General features: G+C 45.8%; 1 protein-coding gene across 1 annotated transcript; it reads left to right on the top strand.

The window, feature by feature from the left end:
• The first annotated feature begins 5,959 nt into the window (after window positions 1-5,959).
• Window positions 5,960-7,400, top strand: LOC119301760. The gene has a single exon (XM_037578743.1). The coding sequence runs from the start codon at window positions 6,097-6,099 to the stop codon at window positions 7,099-7,101; it is 1,005 nt and encodes a 334-aa protein (XP_037434640.1). The 5' UTR covers window positions 5,960-6,096; the 3' UTR covers window positions 7,102-7,400.
• The last annotated feature ends 17,543 nt before the right edge of the window (window positions 7,401-24,943 follow it).

Below are 24,943 nucleotides of genomic sequence, written 5' to 3'. Positions count from 1 at the left end.
TTCTAGAGAGCACCAGGAGCGTTTCAGTTGGTTTTGCACCCCAAAAATTGCTAAGTCAGTGTGCAGCGCCGAAGGCCAAGGTGCCACACTACACAGTGCAACGCCTTGGTCTTCGGTGCTGCACACCTGGACATGGCAGTCCAGAGAGCAACAGAATCATTCCAGAGAGCACCAGGAGCGTTCCAGTTGGTTTTGCACCCCAAAAATTGCTAAGTCAGTGTGCAGCGCCCAAGGGAAAGGCGCCACATTATACACTGCAGCGGGCATATCTCAACTCGAGTAGTTCCAATAAACCATCGTACGTAGTTATCAAAAGCAAGTGAGTTGTGCTCACGAAGCGGGGCGCGTGCAGTGCTACGAGCTTGCTCCACACAAAGCTGGAAGCGGGTAACATACGCAGAATGATGCTTGGCCCAGTCCTTTATCTTCCGTTGCCTTCTCCTATCCAACCTGCGTGGTATAAAACCAAACATTAGCACAATCAAAAGGAGTCTCGATGATTAGACAATACGCACACATGCTCTCTTACCTATGAAGTGCTTTATCCGTGTCCACCCAATTCGGCGGGTGAGGCTGGAAAAGACCAAACTGACGATACACGTGATGCGGCAAATGAAACTCAACCGCCCAGTTGCATATCAGTGGGCACTGCATAAGCCAGAGATCCTTATCCCGCAAGCACATCGGGTTGAGGCGGAACTCCGCGGTGTACCCCAAGCTCTCACCCGCGCCATATGGCTACCATTCCACCTATGAATCAGGGCAACAATGCAAATTTGATAACTATTTTTCAAGCAAGCATGAGAAAGGACTAAAGTAATGACCTCCTTACCTGCTCAGGCGTAATCGTGTCCAACTCGGCAATGTACTTTTGGTACATGAGATTGACATCGTTCGTCATCTCGGAAACAATATCCCACTTGTAAGCGCACGTGGGGCGCCGTAATTCGTCATGTTCATCTGCATACCAAGGATCAAACCTGACGCTCTTCGGGCGTCCAACAGGCAGACGCTCACAGCTCCATACAGAAAGTAGAAGCAGATTACCACCAATGCCTGCACTAGGTGTGATCCTGCAACATGCATCATCCAGCTACATATGAAAGAAAAACAATGTTAACTTGACAGCAAGCTTGCATTGCTAATGAATAAATGAGTTGATCACAAAACAGACCAACTACCTGTCGGTACAAGTAGGCAAGAGTCGCTGAACCCCAGCTCCATTTGCTATCGAAGACGGTCAACGCCTTCAGCCACATCCATGGAGCGTTCTTGCCAGTGGAGTCAGGAAACAAAGTCCTCGACACAATGTACCATATATACACACGAGCATGTGTCTGGATCACATCATCAGTTGCATCCGGAGGGTATGTCGCAAAGTTATTTTGAATCCACGTGAAAGCAGCTCCGGCTGCCTTCCTTTCCCTCTTCTTCTTCTCTTCTCCCTCCTCTACATCATCCTCAGCCTCGGTAGGAGCCATACGGATAAGAGCAATCATCTGCTCGCGCCACCCATCAGAATCGGTGCTCATACATAGAGGCCTCCCGTCGATAGCAAGACCGGTGACCAACGAGACATCCTCGAGCGTCACGGTCATCTCCCCGGTCCGAAGATGGAAACTGTGGGTCTTTGGCCTCCACCGATCAACAAGAGCGGACACCAGTGGAGCGTTCAGATTCGGCGTGGACCGGCTGACCAACAGAATCCACGGGAGTAGTCCTGCCTGCTTGATGTACGGTGTGTACCGCTCATCATAAGGCATGGCAGGACCAGAGACCCCGTGATACCGAATCTTCAGAGGTTCAAGCTTCTGCAAAAAACAAGTAATGACAAATCTTAGGGCATGTAAATTTCAACTAAAGGCAAATTTGCAAAATATTTAGATTACTCATTATTACCTTATCCTTCTCGCGCATCATGTAGGCCCGGTGTTGCACGTCGTAGACATCGTCCAGAAGCCAAACCACCCTTACAATTTCAAACAATAAACATATAAAAGTTCATCTTCATCTCAAATATCGGTATACACTAAACATATAACATGTGTTCAACTACAAGAATCTCAACATCTCCTTCTCATACAATGAATATGTCATATGTGTTCAAATAAACTAAACATCTAATATTTCAAATAAACTCAACATCTAATATTTGAAATAAACTGAACATCTAATATATATCTAAACAAACTTCTCATATATGTCTACAAAAATCAACATCTCATAGTTATCTATAAAAATAGGCATCTCATATATATCTAAAAAAACTAAACAATCTAGGGTTTCAACAACAAGAATCATATATTGTGAACTAATAAATAACACTACGGTACTACCAATATGAATACACATCCTAAATCGAGCAAACCAAACAAATCAAGGGTTCCATCAAATCATGGACAAATCTCTAGAATGGCAACAAATTTACGGAGCAAAAGAAAGAGAAGGGAAGAGTTTACCTAGTAGGATGGATTGGGGATCGAATCCACGGATCAAATCTTCAGATCTGAGAGGGATGTGGGGGGATTAGATGGGGGCGCCGCCGCCGCCGCTGCTCTCTGTCCAGAGAGCGGAGAGACGAAGAACTGCCTGGTCGGGCTGAGGCGGCCGCGCTTAAGTCACTGTGCAGCGCCCAAGGGCTAGGCGCTGCACGTCAAAGTGTGGCGCCTAGCTCTTAGGCGCTGCACAGGTGCGTGTGGGGCCGCAACTGGACTAGGGCTGCCACGCTGGCAGGATGTGCGACGCCTAAGCGAGAGGCGCTGCACAGTAGGGTGCGGCGCCCAGCTATCGGGCGCCACACCGAAAGGTCAGCAGAGTGAAATTTTTTTGTAAACAGGTCAGTTTGTGATTTGATTTCTGCCTCAGGTCAAATCTGTGATTTCTGCTTGCTTCTAGTTCTCGTACAGTAGTAGACGGATCACGAGATCAACGGCGGCGGCGCGCAGACTGTCGTGCGTGCCCCGTTGGGGATGACATGTCAGCGCGGTAGCTGTCGATCATACGTACGTACGCAGGTCACGCGGGCAGGATAACACAACTCTGACACGGGCACGGTGGAGGCTCCACCTAACGTCCACCGTTGAAACACCAGCACGGCTGCCGTGGACAGCTGAACTCCATGCCGTGGAGAATTTGGAAAGAAAAACAAAAGAGACGTGCGTTTTTTTTTCTTATGTGAGTTTCAGTGGGTACTACTGTCCGTTTAATCGAAGTGAATTGCAAAAAACATCGACACTTCAGGCAAGGTTTACATAAACCACACATTTATGGAATTGTGCCAAAAAACACTAATTTTTTTCATAATTTTTGCAAAAACACTGGTCAAAAAACACTGGTTACTCGTTTGGACCATTTTAAGTACGTTTATGACATGAGGGGCCCGCTTTTGCTGACGTGGCGTAACGGTTCGCAGACGATGCCGTTAGACAGACGACTTTACACCAATACCCTTTTTGGAAACATGCAAAAGCAATCGGGTCCTTGGCCCTGAAAATAAAAGCAATCAGGACCTCATCTCCCACCGGTCCGGTGGGATTGCTCCGGTGCCAGCACTGGGCGGGGGCGGCGGAGCCCGATATGGCCATGTGGGAGCAGCAGCCGCACGCGACCAGCATCGCCAGCGGCGGACGGGAGCAGCAGCAGCCGCGCCGGACTCGCGTGGGCACGAGCAGCCGCGCCGGCCGCGAGTAGCAGCAGTCACGCCGGCCGCTCGTGGTGGCGAGCAGCGGCGACGGGAGTGCGCAGCAGCAGCGACGCCGGACGCGAGCAGCATCGGCAGCGGCGGACGGGAGCAGCAGCAGCCGCGGCGGCGCCGCACGCGAGCAGCATCGCCGGCGGCGGACGGGAGCAGCAGCAGCCGCGCGGGCTCGCGTGGGCACAAACAGCTCCGCCGGCCGCGAGTAGTAGCAGTCACGCCGGCCGCTCGTGGTGGCGAGCAGCGGCACCGGCCACGAGTAGCAGCAGCCGCACCGGCCGCGCGTGGGCGCGGGTAGCGGCGCCGGCGGGAGACGGCGAAGCTCCAGGTGAGCTGTTCGGAGTGGGGCATGGCGGCTTGCATGCCGGCGAGCTCGAGCTCCATTGACCGGCGCAGGGAGGCCCAGCCGACATAGTCAACGGTGGTCGGAGGAGATGGAACCTTATCGTCGGCTCTTTTCTAAAAAAGTGAGGGAGCTTTTGGTAAATATATATCTCTAACGACGTCTAGTGTGAACGGCTACGCTACGTCATCATTTATGGGACCCCATGTCATAAATGTATTTAAAACGGTCCAAACGAGCAATCAATGTTCTTTTCAAAAAAATATAAAAAAAATAGTGCTTTTTGGCACAATTCCATAAATGTGTGGTTTCTGCAAACCTTGCCTGAAGTGTCGATGTTTTTTCAATTCACTCGTTTAATCGTATGCGTGCAAGTTTATTTTAAGCACTTTTTTACGAAAGTTTATTTTAAGCACTTTACGTCCTAGGCAGTCAAACACACCGATAGGACACTTTACGGAAGTTTTTTTTTTCAAAAGTAATTAATACTTCCTCCGTTTTTATTTACTTCGCATATTAGCTTTAGTCAAAGTCAAACTTTATAAACTTTGACAAAGTTTTTAGACAAAAAATATTAACATGTACAATAACACATCAATCACATTAGATTCATTGTTGAATACACTTTCACATCATATAGATATGCTATTGTAAATGTTCATATTTTTTTCTATAAAGTTGATCAAAGTTATGAAGTTTGACTTCAGTCAAACCTAATATGCAGAGTAAATAAAAACGAAGGGAGTACATTGCTCTTGTCAAAAACATCTAGTAATGCGTGCACATATAATTAAATTTCAGAGGACATCGGAATAAGCACCCTTCTAGAACAACCATGCGCTATGACAAAATGAAAGAACCGCCAACCTTAGTGACAAATGTGCAATATAGTCAAACTATGGAAACAACGGTTTGATTATCAACAATAGTTGAACTACTTAACATCAGAGGATCTCCTCCTCATCACTTGTCTCAACTTATGTACTCAACCATCTTGTAGACGATAAATAATTAGTCATATCACACTGCGTGCAAATAAAAGAAAAATAAAGCCTTGGTCTTGGAAGCTCAAGCAAGTAAGCAAAACAGGATGAGAAAGGGACTGTCCATGAGCTTTGAACACATCACTGCTGAAGTGCAGCCGATCGAGGTTGTCCAAATCCATTGTAAAATAAGAAAACTTTTCAAACCTTGCAAGCCACCAGAACTCTCTCGAGAGTCGACCATCCAACCTTCTTAACGTGCTTAACATATTTGACTCCCAAGAAGCAAAGAGTAAGATATTTGGGAAACCAAGATGTGTTAATATTGCCAAAAACGCCCAGCATGGTTCTCGTGGACATATGAAAATCCCTACCGCGGACAATTAGAAAAGAGGAGACGAGAGTTTCAATATGTACAGTCAATTTAGGTATATTCGTGCAATTATCCTACGAAATGTCCCTCGTCTAGACACCATTTTGAACTTACACGACGTTATGCAAGAAAACAAAAATACTTAAGAAGCAAAACAAAAAGATATTTTTCTTTGAAAAGTAATTAATAGAAAATTGCTCTTGTCAAAAGCATCCAGTAGCGCACGCATGCACAACTAAATTGATGTTACATACAGAGAACATAAAAATGAACACCTTGCTAGAATAACCATGCCGCTATGACAAAAAGAAAGAACCACCAACCTTAATGAGAAATGTGTAATATAAGTCAAACTATGGAGACAACAACTTCATTATCAACAACTAGTACTAACATCAGAGGATCTCATTCTCATCACTATCTTATCTTAACTCGTGTACTCAACCATCTTGTAGAGGATAAATAATTAGTCGTATCACACCACACGCAAATAAAAGAAAAATAAAACCTGATCTTGGAAGCCCAACCAAGTAAGCAAAACAGAATGAGACTATCCCTGAGCTCTGAACAACACATCACTGCTGAAGTGCTGCCGATCGCGCGAGGTTGTCCAAATCCATTTTTGTAAAATAAGAGAACTTTTCAAACCTTGCAAGCCACCGGAACTTTCCAGAGAGTCGACCATCCAACCTTCTTAAACCCCATGGTTCCCAATCTCCCATCAACCATTCAAACCCTCGCAGCCGCCGTCGCCATGGGCACCCTCGTCGGCCACGTCGCTCCGGGCGCCGGCTTCCTCCTCATCGGGCTGTGGCAGCTGTTCAACCACATCCGGCTGTTCGCGCTGCGGCCCGGCTCCTACGCGGCGCCGCTCTGGTTCCCCGCGCGCGGCGTCCGCCACCTCGAGCTCATCCTCATCATCGCCGGCACGTCGGCGTCCATCCTGATGGAGCTCGTCATCGGCCCCGCGAAGCACCAGCCGTTGGACGACGACGGCACCATCCCGTCCGACCACCTCCACAACTTCGAGCACGCGTCCGTCTCGCTCGCCCTCCTCGCCTTCGCCGCGGTCACCATCCACATGGACAGGGTCCGGGCGCCGATGCGGGACGCCGTGTCGCAGCTGGCCGCCGCGGCGGCGTTCGCGCAGGAGCTGCTCGTCTTCCACCTCCACTCCACGGACCACATGGGCGTGGAGGGGCAGTTCCACTGGCTGCTGCAGACCGTCGTCGCCGTCACGCTGGCCACCACGCTGCTGGGCATTCCGTACCCGCGGAGCTTTGTGGTGAGCCTGGTCAGGTCGGCGAGCCTCGTGCTCCAGGGCGTGTGGTTGATCGTCATGGGCGTCATGCTCTGGACGCCGGGGCTCGTCCCCAAGGGGTGCTTCCTGAATCACGAGGACGGCCACGACGTGGTCCGGTGCCGCACCGACGAGGCGCTCCATCGCGCCAAGGCGCTGGTGAACCTGCAGTTCAGCTGGTACCTGACGGGCACCATGGTGTTCGTCGTCGTGCTCTACCTCCAGGTCAGCAGGCTGTACCCCGAGGAGCCGCAGTACTTGCCGCTGGTCAAGGGAGGACCCTCCGGCGGCCGGTTCAGCGTCGGGGACGATGACGAGGACGATGACGACGAGGATGACCTGGAGGCCGCGAAAAGTACTTACGGGCACATGGTCAGCGGCACAAAGCCCATGGAGATAGAGAGGTAAAACTATGAAAGGAGGGAACGGTGAAGATGCAGGGTCGTATATGTGGTGCTGTAGATTTGTATATATAGTTGTTTCAATTTTGTGGATTTGGTGTTCACCGAGTGAACTGACCCGTAAATGCGGGTCAAGTTCAATTTGCTTGTTGGTCTGATCATCGGAGTACTACAATGGATTCATGGCTGGCCTGTGGATGGAGAGTGGGCTTGCACCTTTTGTGTGTCTTCTTGATTGATGATTGTACCTTAAAGCTTGCCGTAAATGACTTCTTTTAGGCCGGGCAGTCGTCCCCGGCGCTTTCATTCCTCGCTCTCTTTTCTCATCACCCTGCGAGTCCAATCCATTGTGTCGCCTTCGGTGTTACTAGATCATAATGGCGCGCGTTGCTGCGCTCGTCCTTTATATTTGTATAATATATAATGAGCATAATATCATAAACATCTGAAAACATCAAATATGAAAGTTAAGTTTGCATATCTTTCTCATATTATGCCACTAATTAAAGAGGAGAAATTTATGCACAAAAGTAGTACTCCCTCCGTCCGAAAATACTTGTCATCAAAATGGATAAAAAGGGATGTATGTAGAACTAATATACATCTAGATACATCCCCTTCTATTCATTTTGATGACAAGTATTTCCGGACGGAGGGAGTAGGATATATGTCAAGACTTTGAGTACTTTCAATTACAGTGCCACGATGTAGATGGCGCGTGGGTTACATTTGTTCAGGGCTTTAGGTATACGATCATGAAAATCAACATGCAGGGTCGTATATGTGGTGCTGTAGATTTGTATATATAGTTGTTTCAATTTTGTGGATTTGGTGTTCACCGAGTGAACTGACCCGTAAATGCGGGTCAAGTTCAATTTGCTTGTTGGTCTGATCATCGGAGTACTACAATGGATTCATGGCTGGCCTGTGGATGGAGAGTGGGCTTGCACCTTTTGTGTGTCTTCTTGATTGATGATTGTACCTTAAAGCTTGCCGTAAATGACTTCTTTTAGGCCGGGCAGTCGTCCCCGGCGCTTTCATTCCTCGCTCTCTTTTCTCATCACCCTGCGAGTCCAATCCATTGTGTCGCCTTCGGTGTTACTAGATCATAATGGCGCGCGTTGCTGCGCTCGTCCTTTATATTTGTATAATATATAATGAGCATAATATCATAAACATCTGAAAACATCAAATATGAAAGTTAAGTTTGCATATCTTTCTCATATTATGCCACTAATTAAAGAGGAGAAATTTATGCACAAAAGTAGTACTCCCTCCGTCCGAAAATACTTGTCATCAAAATGGATAAAAAGAGATGTATGTAGAACTAATATACATCTAGATACATCCCCTTCTATTCATTTTGATGACAAGTATTTCCGGACGGAGGGAGTAGGATATATGTCAAGACTTTGAGTACTTTCAATTACAGTGCCACGATGTAGATGGCGCGTGGGTTACATTTGTTCAGGGCTTTAGGTATACGATCATGAAAATCAACATGCTGGAATGACCCCATTGCACATAAGGTGATGGGGCAAAGTCGATTTTGTACTGTTGATGTAACTTAAATTTATTTATCAATTGAGAATTTTTATCCCGCTGCGCGTACAAATAGCACCAGCCAGATGGTTTAACATGAGGAATCTTTGCTACAGTATGCTGGAATGATTATGTCATTGTTAGATGACAGCTCAAAGAAAATTCTTAATCTGAAAACCACTTAAAATTACATGGTAGATCTCTCGATTCCCGAACCTAAAATATCGGATACAAAGATGTACTCCCTCTTTTCCGAGTTAATTGCAGGTTGATACCACACTTCAGCACCTACTCACGAATTGGTACCACTACTTAAAAGTTTTACAGCTCAGTATCAACTCAGGGCCTAATTATTGCAAAACAGTCTAAATCATGTATAACAATGTATTGATGCTGTATCTAACCGGCGGGACCTCCTGGCAGGTGCGGATGTGGCATGTTCTTTTGCGAAAAGGCCCTTAATTTTTTATTTAATCGCGTATATACCCCTGTTTGCCAGAAAAAGGTCCGGCCAGAAAAACAAATGTTCACGCGCGCGCACCAGCCGGGATTCGAACACACGACCAGATGTACGCGGCACGCGCTCGCTACCGCCGTGCTACAGCAGACATCGTGCCATACAAACTATGCGTATATCTATAACATGGTCATTCTGTTTTTTATAAAATAATTTTTTTAATCCCACCGCGCGAGCCCGCCGGGATTCTTTTATAAAGTTCATCGTATTTAAAAAATGTTCATCTTATATTTAAATAAGATAATAGTATATTAAAAAAAATTGTGTCGTATAAGATTTAATACAAAATATTTAATATACATATATTTTAGTATCGAATAAAAAATGGAATGGCCCAAAGTATAAAAAGTTGCACGCGTACTATATGAAGGAAATGTTGCAGTAGTGTAGTGGCAGGGAGTGCGCGGATTCGAATACGGTAGTATCTTTTATTTTTTTAATGTCGTACAAAAACGGAACGGCCCAAAGTATAAAAAGTCGTACGCGTGGTAGTTGATGCAAATGATGCAGTGGTCCAGCGATTGCAAAAAAATGCAGTGGTCCAGCGGTAGCGAGCGCGTGTTACCAACAGAGCCGCGGGCTAGAGCACGTTTAAATTTTTATTTTGGATTTTGTAAAATACAAAAACGTCCCATTGTATAAAATTATGTACGCGTGCAAATTCACACAGTGGGTGCTGTAGCGCAGCGGTTCCGAGCGCTCTCTGCCAAAGCCTCGCCGCGGGTTCGAATCCCGGCTGGCGCGCGCGCGGTAAATATTTTTGTCAGCAGGACCCTTCCCTGGCTAACCAGGGATATATAGGTGATTAAATAAAAACTCAGGGTATTTTTCGCAAAAACAGATGCCACATCATCACCTGACAGTGGGGCCCGGGGGTCAGATACATCGTCAATACATTGTTATACACGATTTAGACTGTTTTGCAACAATTAGGCCCTGAGTTGGTACTGAACTGCAAAACTTTTGAGTAATGGTACCAATCCGTGAGTAGGTGCGGAAGTGTGGTACCAACATGCAATTAACTCTTCTTTTCCTGAATATAAGGCTTTTTAGAGATTTCAATATAGACTACATACGGAGTAAAATGAGTGAACATACACTCTAAAATGCGTCAATATATATCCGTATGTAGCCCGTATTGAAATCTATAGAAGGTCTTATATTTAGGAATGAAGTGAGTAGCATGCATGACAAATCGAACTATTTTTTCCGATTATATGCAGCGTTCTTATTTTGCCAGATGAATATCTTGAACATTTTCTTTAAACCAAATAGGCATTACGCTGAACTCTTTTTTTTCAATTTCTTGGAAAAATGAGTTAAAACATGCAAGGATACTTAGTGTTGATTCACACAGTGGGTGCTGTAGCGCAGCGTTACCGAGCGCTCTCTGCCAAAGCCTCGCCGCGGGTTCGAATTCCTGCTGGCGCGCGCGCGTTAAATTTTTTTATCAGCAGGACCCTTCCCTGGCTAACCAGGGATATATAGGTGATTAAATAAAAACTCAGGGTCTTTTTCGCAAAAACAGATGCCACATCATCACCTGACAGTGGGGCCCGGGGGTCAGATACATCGTCAATACATTGTTATACACAATTTAGACTGTTTTGCAACAATTAGGCCCTGAGTTGGTACTGAACTGCAAAACTTTTGAGTAATGGTACCAATCCGTGAGTAGGTGCGGAAGTGTGGTACCAACATGCAATTAACTCTTCTTTTCCTGAATATAAGGCTTTTTAGAGATTTCAATATAGACTACATACGGAGTAAAATGAGTGAACATACACTCTAAAATGCGTCAATATATATCCGTATGTAGCCCGTATTGAAATCTATAGAAGGTCTTATATTTAGGAATAAAGTGAGTAGCATGCATGACAAACCGAACTATTTTTTCCGATTATATGCAGCGTTCTTATTTTGCCAGATGAATATCTTGAACATTTTCTTTAAACCAAATAGGCATCACGCTGAACTCTTTTTTTTCAATTTCTTGGAAAAATGAGTTAAAACATGCAAGGATACTTAGTGTTGATTTCACGAGGCAAATAGAAACTGCTCGGATCTACTAACCTTTATATAAGCAGCTCATCCAGCCTTAAAATCCAGCCTTGGAGCAGCAGAAATCAGAGCAGAGCGTTTCACCACCCCACGTAGCAGGCAGGCAATGGAGATGGCTCAGCGAAGGATAGCTCATGCGATTCTACCTCGTCGGTGTCCTCAATGGTTGACTTTAACTCAGATTACAATCAATTTGCTGTGTCCCCCGTCTCCTCACGGTCGAGGCCCAGGCGCCCAGCTTCAGGCGCGGAACATCGGAGGCCGTACTACGCTAACCTAGCATCCAAGGTACATCCAGGGAAGGACGCCGGCGGCGCGTGCCACCATGGCCACCATGGAAGAACGCAACATACCATAGGAGATTGAAAAGATGGGACACAGTGACGCACCTGTAGTCCTCTGCATGGAGGGTAGAGGACACGTACGTCGATGCACATCTGTAGTAGCAGCTCGCAACCGGGAGGCATGACGACGACAGCGGGCGCCGCCGCGACTCAGCTCGCCTATTAGGGATGGAATTTTTCGGGGAAGACAGAAGAGGCATTTTTAGGAATGGATAGGCAGGGAACACGCCGAGTTTGTGCACTTTCGAGCGGGCCTCCGTGGTCCATCGAGTGGGACGGCCCGATTAACGACAGCAGGTCCAACACGTTCTGCAGAGCAGCTGCCCAATCATTTTGGGCCGAGTGGGCCGCGCCGGGGACAAGTAAATAATTTCCACAGACTACAGTGGGATGGCTGAGCTGATCCAGGACATTAGTGAAGGAGATCCGACGGCTCTGGGGTTCAAATCGTTGTGGAGGGGCGTAGGTGGGCTGAGTTATACTGTTTAGTAATTGCTAGCATCTTATTTATCCTGGACCGGCTCATAGCATTTGCTAACGATTTGCAAGGCAATTTTTCTTCCGGAAAAACTTCCAATATATTCATCTTTAATCATGGTAGTACAACGAATATTAAAAATAATAAAAAATGGAAAACACTAACGCCCACACGTATGGGTGTTTGCATCCCGCCCACACTCGTGGATCCACGTCCGTTTGTGATGGTGGCGGAGGCAGAACTTTTGTGGAGCTTGGGCAAGTTGAGCCTAAGTGTATAATCTAGAAATCAAAAATCGGGTATTTGGATACACATCATGTAATATATCACCAAACTTCTGAATGACAAATCCACATTAATAACGAAGTGAAAACATAAATATGATAGTCACACAAAATGTAATTTAAAGTGAAATTAATATATCATATATCAATATCTATTTCATAGACCAAATAAAGTTGAGACTTGACAACAAAAGATAAATAACTAGCCTTGCACAGAGGCAAACTCGCAATGTTGTCAACAAAAGTAAAGCTATCCATACCTAGATGTCATCAGGTGTGATCTTGCAACTTCTTCCACCACAGTCAAAAGAATCTCTCATTTGTTCATTTTTGCCAAACAAAGACATACAATCACCCTTCCATAGAGGCAAACCCGCCATGTTGCCAAAGTCCTAGGAGGCACTACAAGATAGAAAATGGATTTGTAATTAAGTTGTGAGATGTGAATATATTAAATCTTGAAAGCTTGCAAGAATAGAGATGGCCAGATGGAACATACGGACAGTGCACTAAAGAAAATCACGGGGCAAATACCCTTTCCGAGACCTCATTGCAGTAAATGTTTGAATAATATTTTTATCATCAACTGAGTTGAATAACTCCTGTTTGGTCTAACATATCATCAAGGTCATTGAACCATTCATTATTTCCGGTTGGCAATGTTAGGCGGTGGTTGTGCCTCAACTTTTATTTCCGGTTGCACACCATTCACATTTTCAGTACTTGCTCTATTCACCAAAAACCTCCTCATCTTTGAAATTTAATGAAAAAAATTTGAAGTTAGTTGTCACACAAGTAAATAAAAAAATCAGCTACAATAAGTAAAAACAGTACTATCTTTAGGAAAAAAAGTAACAATACTACATAACTACTTACACATAAACTACATGTATTGTATCAAAATTCCTTAAAGCCGTCAACGAAGCATTACCTAAATTTAAGCCCTAAATCTATTGGTTCATTGCAGATTGCCAAATGGCTTTTCTGATTTAAAGAAATCAACAAACACATTAAATCAGAACTATTTCTGGAGGCATGTAGTAGTACTGTAGAACTAATTAACACTTTAACTAACATCATAGCATAGAGGAGCGCAGAGCTGCTGCTGTTTTGAGATTCTACAGGAGGTCTTGGTTGTGCTTCAATCCCTAGTCTTGACCAGTTACTCAGAGATGACTAGATGAGGGATCCCTAGCACCTAGCCCTAATTTCCATGGAGAATTCTTAGCCAAGGAACTGTGCCAAGGATGAGATCATGAGAGGAAGGAGTAGCCTTGCCTGGGTGCAGGACGTCCGCTCGCCGCGGCCCCGTCTCGCCGTCTAGGGCAGTAGGGCTCTAGGCTAACCGCCGCCCCCGTCGCCCAGTGCCCTGCGCTGTGAGAAACGAAGAGACAGGAGCGATCGATCCAACCACGCGTACTTTTTGTTTAGAACAAACCACATTGTACATACGTTTTCTTAGACATACACCGTGCGTACGTGTATTCCCTCGGGTCGTGAACTGTTGGTTGGGCTGCAGACTCTCTCCTACGGCTGCCTGTTGGGCTGTGAACCATTGAGAAACGAAGGCCCAAATTATTTTTGCCCAGATAAAGCAAGCTACCAACAACATTCGGCCTTTGTTAATCCATTGAGCGCTACTGTCGGGGAGCCAGCGAGCCCGGACAAGTGTCCAGGGTCGCCGGGCGGTGCCTCCGCCACCGGTTTGTGGGTACACAAATCTTGACTTGTTTATGGTGTCACGTAGGACTGAGCTGGTGTGTGGGCATTCATTCGGTCTTCCATACGTCCGTTTCATCACTAGGAGGGGCCGGTGTGTGGGTGTTTAGCAGTTCGCCCACACGCCAGTTTTCACTTACGCACAAGGGCTGGTGTGTGGGCATTTGCCATCTCGCCCACACGCCCGTCTTCTTTCCCACACCCAAGCTGCCAGTCGCCATGCGCTTTGCAGTGTATTTGGCAACTGCCCTAATGTGCTTGTAAGCATATGGCAATTCTTTCTTTTTTTATCCGAACATGTCAGTTGCCATATGTTTTGCAGGGTACACGGCAACTGCCCTAGTGTGCTTGTAAGCAGATGTCAACTCACTCTTTTACCCGAACATATTGTTTTGTCATGTCTCTTTGTTGCGCTACACGGCAACTGCCTAGTGTTAGTAGGTGGCAACTCCTAAGGTTTTCAAATTACGACAACTGCAGTAAACCAGACCATATATGGTAACTGCTTAGTGTTAGTAGGTGGCAACCTCTAAAGTTTTCAAATCATGGCAACTATAGTAAACCAGATTAGACATGGCAACAACTGATGTTGTCCAAAATGGCATCTGACACTTGACCTGAGATGGCAACTACAGTTGAGCAACCATGGCAACTGTAGTTGTCCGACATGGCAACTGTAGTTCAGCGACATGGCAACTGCAGGTAAATGGACATTGAAGAGGGTCCGGACCATGGCAACTGTGGGGACGCGTGTTGACTGTCACACTGGGCGTGCGGGACCGTGAGGTAGGTGGCTGAGAGAGGTCATGTGGGCGTTATGCATTTTGCCCATACATAGGCGTGTGAGAGGGACCGCTAGAGAAAAAAGAGGCGTGTGGGCGCTAGTTGTTTTGCCTACATATAGGGGTGTGGGCTAGTCTTCTTAGACACCACACAAAACGTGTGGGCAGACCCCTTAACGCCCACACGTGTGGCAGTTATCGTCGTCCTAAAAATTACAAGATCCGAAGACCACCTAGAGACGACTACAAGCACTAAAACGAGCCGAAGGCGCGCTGCCGTCATCACTCTTCCATCGCCAGAGTCGGGCACAACTTGTTGTAGTAGACAGTCGGGAAGTCGTCGTGCTAAGGCCCCATAGGACCAGCGCACCAGGACAGCAACCGCCGCCGATGAAGAATAACGTAGGTTGGAAGGATTCAACCGGAAGACACACGAACGTAGACGAACAACGAAGAGATCCGAGCAAATCCACCAAAAATAAATCAGCCGGAGACACACCTCCACACGCCCACCAACGATGCTAGATGCACTGCCGAAACGGGGGCTAGGCGGGAAGACATTTATTCCATCTCCAGAGAGCCACCGGCGTCTCGCCTTCCTGAGCAGGACACAGACCCTAACAAATCAGGAAAAAAACGACTGAAAACGAAGCCCTCCCGCCGGCCCTTGGCAGTATCCACCGCGCCCCATGACCCTAGGGCCATCGGAGATGAGGCGGACCTGCGACGGCGCTGGTGAGAGGCAGAAACCCTAGCTTTCTTTCTTGAAGGAGGAGGAGCGAAGAGTTAAGCGAAAAACGATTTGCAAGGCAATTTATGTTTGCCATGCCTGGATTTGTCATGCTTGCAAACTAAATTTATCATCTTAGCAACAATATAAAATTACCATAAAAAATGTTCGATTTGTCATCCCCTCCCAACGAACTTCAGCTGAATTGCATTACTGTTTATCTTTCAGCTGGTTTACGGGAGTGATCATTGACTCCATTTCTCAGCAAAAACAACAAAGTAGTATCACCGCGCCAACGAACAACCTGAGTGCAGAACATGACGGAAACTAAATATATTTGCTAAATCAAGAATGGAAGAGAATTTGTGGCACGCTGGTGCTGGGACACCGAGTTCCACGCACATGCTTTTTCTTTTGGCTTTCAATTTTTAAACTTTCTTATCTTTTGAATAAAACGTTCAAATTAAGTTTTATTTTCATATTCGTGTGTTTCCCATGTGGACGCTTTCAAATAAGATCCATCTTTTCCCGTAAAAATAATAAGTAAGATCAACTCTTCAAACTTAGTTACCGATAAATCATGATTTTTTTCCTATTACTGACAGAATGCTTTAAAATATTATCTATTGATAAGAGCGACTGAGCGAGCAAGAAAATCATAAATTTTAGGTAAAAATAATAAGTTTTAATAATTAAAACTTAAAACTTACTGTGTCCTCACGCGGGGTCCAACTACTTCGCGAATCGCGAGAAAATCGAGTAGCTGGGCGGAGCTTGGCAAGTGTGTGCCCCCGCACTTGCGTTGCCCTATGAATTTCTGAATCTAGAACACGTATATATAGCAATTGATACTTTAGTGCACCTCCATTTTCGATTCTCAAACTGCCCGCATATGTCTAGACATGCGGTTCGGACGTGTTTTGCCATTCATGATCCAACACAGGTCTATATTGGCCCATCGAGTAGTCTGGACGTATTTCTTCCTACAAAACCGAGACAAAGTGGGCTGTCTGCCACGTCCGCGTCTGACCGCCCTGACCCACCCAAAACACCCACCGCCTCTCCCGCACATTCTATCCATGTAGCGACCCGACCCGAATGGATCAAGTGCTCTGTGCTCAGGTGTCATCCCTGGATCAGTAATGCTGACACCACACAGTACATCGAAGGATTTATAGCAGAGTGGCAATCACACACTTATTACATCGTTGTCTCAAAGAGAACTTATTACAATAAATATGGCTTAAGGCCATCTAATAACGATAACAGCGGAAGACTCGGAAGATAAATGAGTCCATCAACTCCAACGGCATCACTGAGTATAGAACCACGACCTAAAAGCACCTTACTCGTCGTCTGAAAAGTCTGCAACATGAAAGTTGCAGCCCGAAAACGGGTCAGCACATGGAATATGCTGGCAATGTAACACATAGAGAGTAATGGAATGAAACAGCTATACTATATGCATATATGGCTGGTGGAAAGCTCTATGGTTACAGTTTTGCGTAAAGCCAAATTTTCCCTACTGCAAAGGAATAAATTTATTTAACTATCATGGTAGTTGTTGAACATCGAGAATGGTTGACAGCATTCCGATCCCAATTAAGTGAATAGTTAAAACCCAACAACATTAATTAGAAGTAACATGATGAGATTCACATGATATTCAAGTACTAGATACTCAAGTTGTCCATAACCGGGGACACGGCTAATCATGATTAGTTTGTACACTCTGCAGAGGTTTGCGCATTTTTCCCCACAAGACTCGATCACCTCCGTTTGGTTTCTCGCACTGCAGGGTGTTTGAGAAGACGGATGACCGAGACACAGTCTTTCAGAAGCGCTAGCACCTTACATGTGGGTAGACCGGTACACCTACTTTCCCCTACATCTGCTAGTCTACCCGTAAGAGTTTGCACGACTTAGTCAACTATGCCAGAGCCCATAATGGCTTGTGGCTGCACACGGAAATTTCTAGCATGAAAGATCTTATGATCCCTTTGAACTTGGGTGGCGGTCCGAAATAAAACAGGCAAGTCCTGATAGACATCAGGTGCCTCAATCCACCCAGATGTGTGTTTAAGTTGCCACCTTAGATAAACCATTAAAATTATCAACTCACATCTGTCATGGATATCACTCACCCAATCCACGTCTACTAGCATAGCATGGCATAAATAGCAAGCGTAGAAGTAACTCCCAAAGGTTTCATAATAATACAGGTAATAGGTACTACCTCATCTACTTCCCATCCCTCAATTTAATTAGATCCTAATCATGCAATGTGAGAGGATTGATCTAATGCAATAAAACATGGGTTGTAGAAAAGGTATGATCAAAGTGTTACTTGCCTTGCTGATGATCCGCGAGACCTAGGGTTTCGAAGTAACAAGCGGCGCAATCCGGGTGATCTATCGCAGACAAACAACAAGCACACAATAAGTACTCATCTAAGGCACATGTAAAACTCGAACAAGAGAACGAACCAGAAAATTCAACTTAAGAACCCCGGTTGCGAACAAAGAAATGGAAAACAAACGGCGGAAGAAAACAACTCGGTTCTAGCAAGTTAAATCTAGGTCAAATTTTACCGGGGCAAAAACTTGTTTAAGTTGATTAGACGGAACGGCGGTTTCGAAATGAAACTCCAGGCGCTTGAATCACCTGATTCCGATAAACGAGCGAGAAGAAAGACTGGAACGAAGATCGGATCTGAGATCACGATCGCGGAATAAATCCGACGAAAAGAAAGAGACGAACGGTTAAACGAACGGGCGTCGTTAACCGGAAAAAATCGGTGATCACGTTCGTTGAGACGAACGGTCCGAAAGAAGAACGAAAACCGATCTAGGGTTTTCAGAAAAGAAACCGAAAAAGAAACGGAAAACCGATCTAGGGTTTTGGAAGAAAACCGAAACAAAAACCGGGAGAAAAAGAAAAGAATCGGAGAGAAAATGGAATGGTTCTTTTAGGAAAAACCGGACCGGGGAAGAAAAAGAGAGGCGTGGCTACCTCGGGAGGCGGGCTCCGGGCGGCGGCGGCTAAGGGCGGCGGCGGCGGCTTAGGCGCGGGGCGGCGCGGCTAAGACGGCGGCTTGGGGCTGCGCGCTGCTGCTTGCTGCGGCTTAGGAGGAGAGGGGTTTGGGGTTTTGATGTGAGGAGAGGGGGGTGTTGGTATTTATATAGGTGAGGGGAGAGGAGACTTGGGGTAGGGGGCAAGCAAAAGAAAAAGAAACAAGGAAAGAGGGGGGGCTAACCGGCCTAGAGTCCCGTTGGGACTCGGCCTAGAGCGAGAGGCGGCGGCTTCCTGCGCCTGGCGCCTGGCGCGCGCGCGGCTGGTGCTGGGGCCTGGCCGGCCGGCCTGCTGGCTGGGCCTTGGCCCAAGGTGCTGCGAAGATTTTTTTTTAACGGTTCCGTGCAGAAAAACAAAAAGAAAACTAACTAAACGAACTCCGAAAAACCTAAAGTAAATTTTCCCCGACTCCTGACAACGAGTCGAACAAAATGAACTTTACTCCGGGCCTAAAATGCAATTTTCAAAAACGCGCATTTTTCCCTATCCAAAGAAAGCAAACAAACTCCGACAAACAAAATTTGATCTATTTATTAAATCTTCATTTTTCCTCAATTTTGGGAAAGTCGTATTATTCCCTCTCTTATATTTTTGATATGGGAAAAAAATTGAAGATGAAATAAATAAATCAAATGATCCTCTTTTTCAAAATTTGAGAAAACTCTCAAATATGAAAATAACGAAATCTCCAACTCTCTCCGAAGGTCCTTGAGTTGAGTGAAATTTCTAGGATCGACCCAAATGCAAGAAAATATGCTATGCATGATGATCTAGTGTTTAACATTCCAAATTGCAAATTTGGGATGTTACAAACCTACCCCCCTTAAGATGAATCTCGCCCTCGAGATTCGGGTTGGCTAGAAAATAGGTGAGGGTGGTCCTTGAGCAAATCTTCTTCTCTCTCCCAGGTGGCTTCACCCTCTGAGTGGTGGTTCCACTGAACTTTACAAAACTTGATAACCTTGCTGCGAGTAACTCTGCTGGCATAATCGAGAATCTTGACTAGCTTCTCCTCATACGTTAAGTCGTCCTTCAACTGAATCGCTTCGAGTGGCACGGTATCTCTTAGCGGTACCTCTGCCATCTCGGCATGACATTTCTTCAGCTGAGAAACATGGAATACATCATGAACTCCTGACAGCTCCTCTGGTAATTCCAACCTATAAGCGACTTCTCCCATACGTTGCAAGATCTTGTACGGTCCAACGAAATGCGGTGCTAACTTTCCCTTAACTCCAAAGCGCTTAACTCCTCGAAGTGGGGATACTCGAAGATAAACTCTGTCTCCGGTTTCGTAGACTGTCTCCTTGCGTTTAGAATCTGCATAGCTCTTCTGCCTGGACTGGGCTACCTTGAGCCTATCGCGAATCAACTTAACTTTCCGTTCAGACTCCTTAATCAAATCTGGTCCAAAGAATTGACGGTCTCCAACTTCGTCCCATGACAACGGTGTCCTGCACCTCCTTCCGTATAAAGCTTCGAAAGGTGCCATCTTCAAACTGGTTTGGTAACTGTTGTTATAAGAAAACTCCGCATACGGCAAGTTATCATCCCAGCTAGATCCATAATCTAGTGCACAAGCTCTCATCATATCTTCCAGAATCTGATTGACTCTCTCGGTCTGTCCATCTGTCTGCGGATGAAAAGCTGTGCTGAACTCTAGTCTGGTACCCAAAGTTTCATGCAACTGATTCCAAAACTTTGAGGTAAATTGGTTTCCTCTATCTGATACGATACTCCTCGGAACTCCATGCAAACAAATGATCCTAGTCATGTATATCTTTGCCAACTTAGCACTGGTGTAAGTGGTCTTAACTGGAATAAAATGTGCTACCTTCGTCAAACGATCAACTACTACCCATATCGAATCGTATCCTTCTTTCATCCTGGGTAGTCCTGTGATAAAATCCATGCCTATCTTATCCCACTTCCATTCGGGTATCGGCAATGGTTGTAACAATCCGGCTGGCTTCTGATGTTCTGCCTTCACTCTATGACACACATCACAAACTGCTACATATGCTGCAATATCCTTCTTCATTCCGTTCCACCAGAATGTTTCCTTTAAATCCAAATACATCTTGGTATTCCCTGGGTGAATCGAATACGGTGAATCATGTGCCTCTTGCAAAATCAACTTCCTGATCTCCGGGTCATTTGGCACATAAACACGGTCTTCAAACCATAGGGTGTCGTGCTCATCCTCACGAAACCCCTTTGCTTTTCCTTCGCTCAATTTCTCTTTTATAGCAGCTATCTCCTTGTCAGATTTCTGAGCTTCTCTGATCTTATCCATCATGTTGACTGAATCTCCAATGCTGCTACATAGCCTCTCGAAACTATTTCCAAACATAGCTCACGAAGGTTTTCTGCTAACTCCTTGGGCATTTTCCCCGTCATTAGAGTATTGACATGGCTCTTACGGCTCAATGCATCAGCTACTACATTAGCTTTTCCGGGATGGTAATGCAATCTCATATCATAATCCTTGATGAGCTCCAACCATCTCCTCTGTCTGAGGTTCAACTCCTTCTGCGTGAAAATGTACTTCAAGCTCTTGTGATCCGTGTACACCTCACAATGATTTCCGATGAGGAAATGTCTCCACGTTTTCAATGCATGCACTACGGCTGCTAACTCCAAATCATGCGTGGCATAATTCAACTCATGAGGCTTCAGTTGCCATGAAGCATACGAAACAACTCTCCCTTCCTGCATAAGCACTGCTCCAAGTCCTCGACGTGAAGCGTCGCAATACACCTCATAATCCTTGGTCTGATCTGGCAAAATCAATACTGGTGAGGTGACCAAACGTTTCTTCAACTCCTGGAAACTAGCCTCGCACTCCTCAGTCCATTTAAACTTAGTATCCTTCTTCAACAACTCTGTCATAGGCTTCGCAATCTTTGAAAAGTTCTCAATGAATCTCCGGTAGTATCCTGCGAGTCCAAGAGAACTCCGGATTTCTCCAACTGTCGTTGGTGCTTCCCATTCGGTTACGGTCTCAACCTTTGTGGGGTCAACTGCTATACCTTCTCCAGATATAACATGTCCAAGAAATCCAACTTCCTTCAACCAAAACTCACATTTGCTGAATTTGGTGTATAACTGATGTTCCCTTAGTTTCTCCAAAACCAAACGCAAATGTTCCTTATGCTCCTCTTCATTCTTTGAATAGACCAGTATATCATCAATGAACACTACGACGAACTTATCCAAAAACTCCATAAACACTTTGTTCATCAGGTTCATAAAATAGGCAGGTGCGTTAGTCAATCCAAATGACATAACGGTATACTCATACAGTCCATATCTTGTGGTGAATGCTGTCTTAGGTATGTCCTGCTCTCGAATCTTCAATTGATGGTACCCTGATCGCAAATCGATCTTGGAAAACACTTTAGCTCCTTGCAACCGATCAAACAGATCGTTGATCATTGGCAGCGGGTACTTGTTCTTGATGGTTACTTCATTCAATCCCCGATAATCTACAACCATCCTTAGTGATCCATCCTTCTTTTCCACTAGAAGTACGGGTGATCCCCAAGGCGAAGAACTTGGGCGAATGTAACCTTTATCCAATAACTCCTTAATCTTATTCTTAATTTCCACCAAATCCTTTGCTGGCATCCGGTACGGTCACTTCGATATTGGGCCTGTACCTGGCAATAACTCAATCAAAAACTCAATGTCTCTATCCGGTGGCATGCCTGGTAATTCCTCAGGAAATACATCAGGAAAATCCTTCACCACTCGTACTTCCTTTTGCACAACTCCTGTTAAGCAGTTCACTTGTGTCCTGTTTGGCACATGTCGGGATACATACTTGATCCTTCTTCCTTCTGGTGTGGTAAGCAAAATTGTCTTACTAGCACAATCGATGTTTCCTCCATACATCGACAGCCAATCCATACCAAGAATCACATCCAGACCTTGGGATTCCAGAATAATTAAATCTGTTGGGAAAACATGCCTTCCTATACTTAATGGTACTTGGAAACATCCTTGTCTGGCCATGTACTCTGCTCCTGGCGAGCTTACTAGCATAGGTGTTTTAAGAATCCTAGTGGGCAGGCTATACTTTTCCACAAATCCCCTTGATATGTATGAATGCGATGCACCAGTATTGAAAAGAACGAGTGCGGTAAATGACTTAACCAAAAACTTACCGATTACTGCATCGGGCTGATCTTCAACCTCCTCCACATTAACGTGGTTCACCTGTCCTCTATTGAAAGGGTTCGGCTTCTTCCCAGAGCTTCCATTGCCATTTCCATTCTGGCCTTCGGGACATTCATTGGCATAATGTCCGGTCTTGGAACACTTGAAACAGGTGACTTGACTCAGATCTCTCTTGGTTGGGGTCGATGGGGTGGTCCGGTTCTGGCCGTTGCTTCCTCCATTCCCATTACCATTCTTGTGTCCATTATGGTTGTGCGAACTACCTCCTCCATGGGTATGCTGAAACTGAAATCCCGGTTTAGGGGCAAAACGGGGCTTCTGCTGGGCTCCAGAGTTATACTTCCCCTGTCCATACTTCCTCTTACGGTTTTCAATCTGCTGTTGCTTTCCTTCAATCATGATGGCACGATCTACCAACTCCTGGTAGTTGTTGAAACTTGCTACCATCAATTTCATGCTTAGTTCATCATTCAGTCCTTCCAGAAACTTCTCCTGCTTAGCTGCATCCGTAGCAACGTCATCTGGGGCATAACATGCTAACTTGCTGAAATCGTCAACGTACTGGCCAACGGTCCTTCCTCCTTGGCGTAAGTTGCGAAACTCACGCTTCTTCATGGCCATAGCTCCTGCTGAAACATGGGCAGTGCGGAAAGCTTGCTGAAACTGATCCCATGTGTCAGTGTCAACTGGGTAAGTGGCTGTGAAATTCTCCCACCATGCTGCCGCGGGTCCGTCAAGCTGGTGAGCGGCAAACTTTACTTTCTCACCATCCGTGCATCCTGCAGTGGTCAACTCCCTTCCTATCTTGCGGAGCCAATCGTCTGCTACTATTGGCTCGGTGCTACTGGAAAACACCGGCGGATTCAGCCTAAGGAAACGGGCTAAGTGGTCAACAGGTGGTGGTGGTGGTGGGTTGTTGTTGTTGTTCTGCGGGTTCTGGACTAACATCTGCATCAATTGATTCTGTTGCTGGATCAACTGAGTGAGCTCCGGTTGGAATCCATTGTCACGTCTCGGAGGCATCTGAGGGTTTAGAAAAGACGAGAATTAAGAATAGAGTGAGGTCTAAAGGGAAAACACTACCCCAATGCACATGAGCAAATGCACACAAAAATCACTTCATTCAATCAAACAAGGGCTTACAATCGGTCTAAAACTATCACAAAAGTGCTCGACTATAATTTTTACAGGGGGGAATGCTACTACTATCTGGTGGTCATCTAGAAATTTGAACCGGTGGAAGACTCCATGATATCCGCTCCAGCTTCGTCTTCAAAGTCGGGTTCACTTGGATCCGAATCGGTGTCGTCGATGATGATGTAGTTGTCCGGACGTGCGACGTACATGTCTTCCTCCTTGGATGCTAACTTCCTCTTGAGTTCTTCAATCTCCTGCTTAAGATCGCCATTGTGTCTCGCTAGAGCTACGATCTCGTCCATGTAGTCCTTGCGTGTAGACTTCAGTTCTCCTTCTAGCTCGATGATCCTTGCCTTTGCATTCTTCAACTCTATCATATCATTGCACATCTGGTTCTCGTGGCGTCGAATGTGCTGGTTTAACTCCTGGATGAAAGATGCAATGGATCTATCCTTCTTGGTGCTGACTAACTCCCATTGCTCATCTCGGCGTCCACAAATCTGGTAGATAGTGTCCTTGAGGTCTTCTTGGTAAACTTCTCCAATGCGTCCTATCGTGATATGGGCTGCCATGCTCCTTCCCAGACTCCAGGTTGGTGCATTGAAAACACTATCTATAGGCTTCGTGATTGGCGCGAATGTTCTTCCAGGAACGTGAGCTTGAATCTTCCAGCGCTCCTCTTCAGGCAGAGTGGCGTTGAAGGTTCCCGTGAAGCTTGGTAGTCCAATGTTCAGGTACTTGGTGACTTCCTTCAGGTGAAATCCAAATGGTGTGCCTTCATCCGGTTGAGCGTACTTAATCTTCGCGTTCGTCATCCTAAAAGAGTAGAAAAGATGAGGAGTTAGAAATGAGAAGAGAATAGTGGTCTATGGCTTTAACTTAGTGGTCGTGTCCTACGGTCAGCGTGTGCTCTGATACCATCTCTGTAGCGACCCGACCCGAATGGATCAAGTGCTCTGTGCTCAGGTGTCATCCCTGGATCAGTAATGCTGACACCACAC

This window comes from Triticum dicoccoides, chromosome 5A, assembly GCF_002162155.2.
Source record: "Triticum dicoccoides isolate Atlit2015 ecotype Zavitan chromosome 5A, WEW_v2.0, whole genome shotgun sequence".
In the NCBI taxonomy this organism is placed as follows: domain Eukaryota; kingdom Viridiplantae; phylum Streptophyta; class Magnoliopsida; order Poales; family Poaceae; genus Triticum; species Triticum dicoccoides.
The sequence above is the reverse complement of the archived record's forward strand: the minus strand, read 5'-3'. Positions and strand labels throughout refer to the sequence as shown.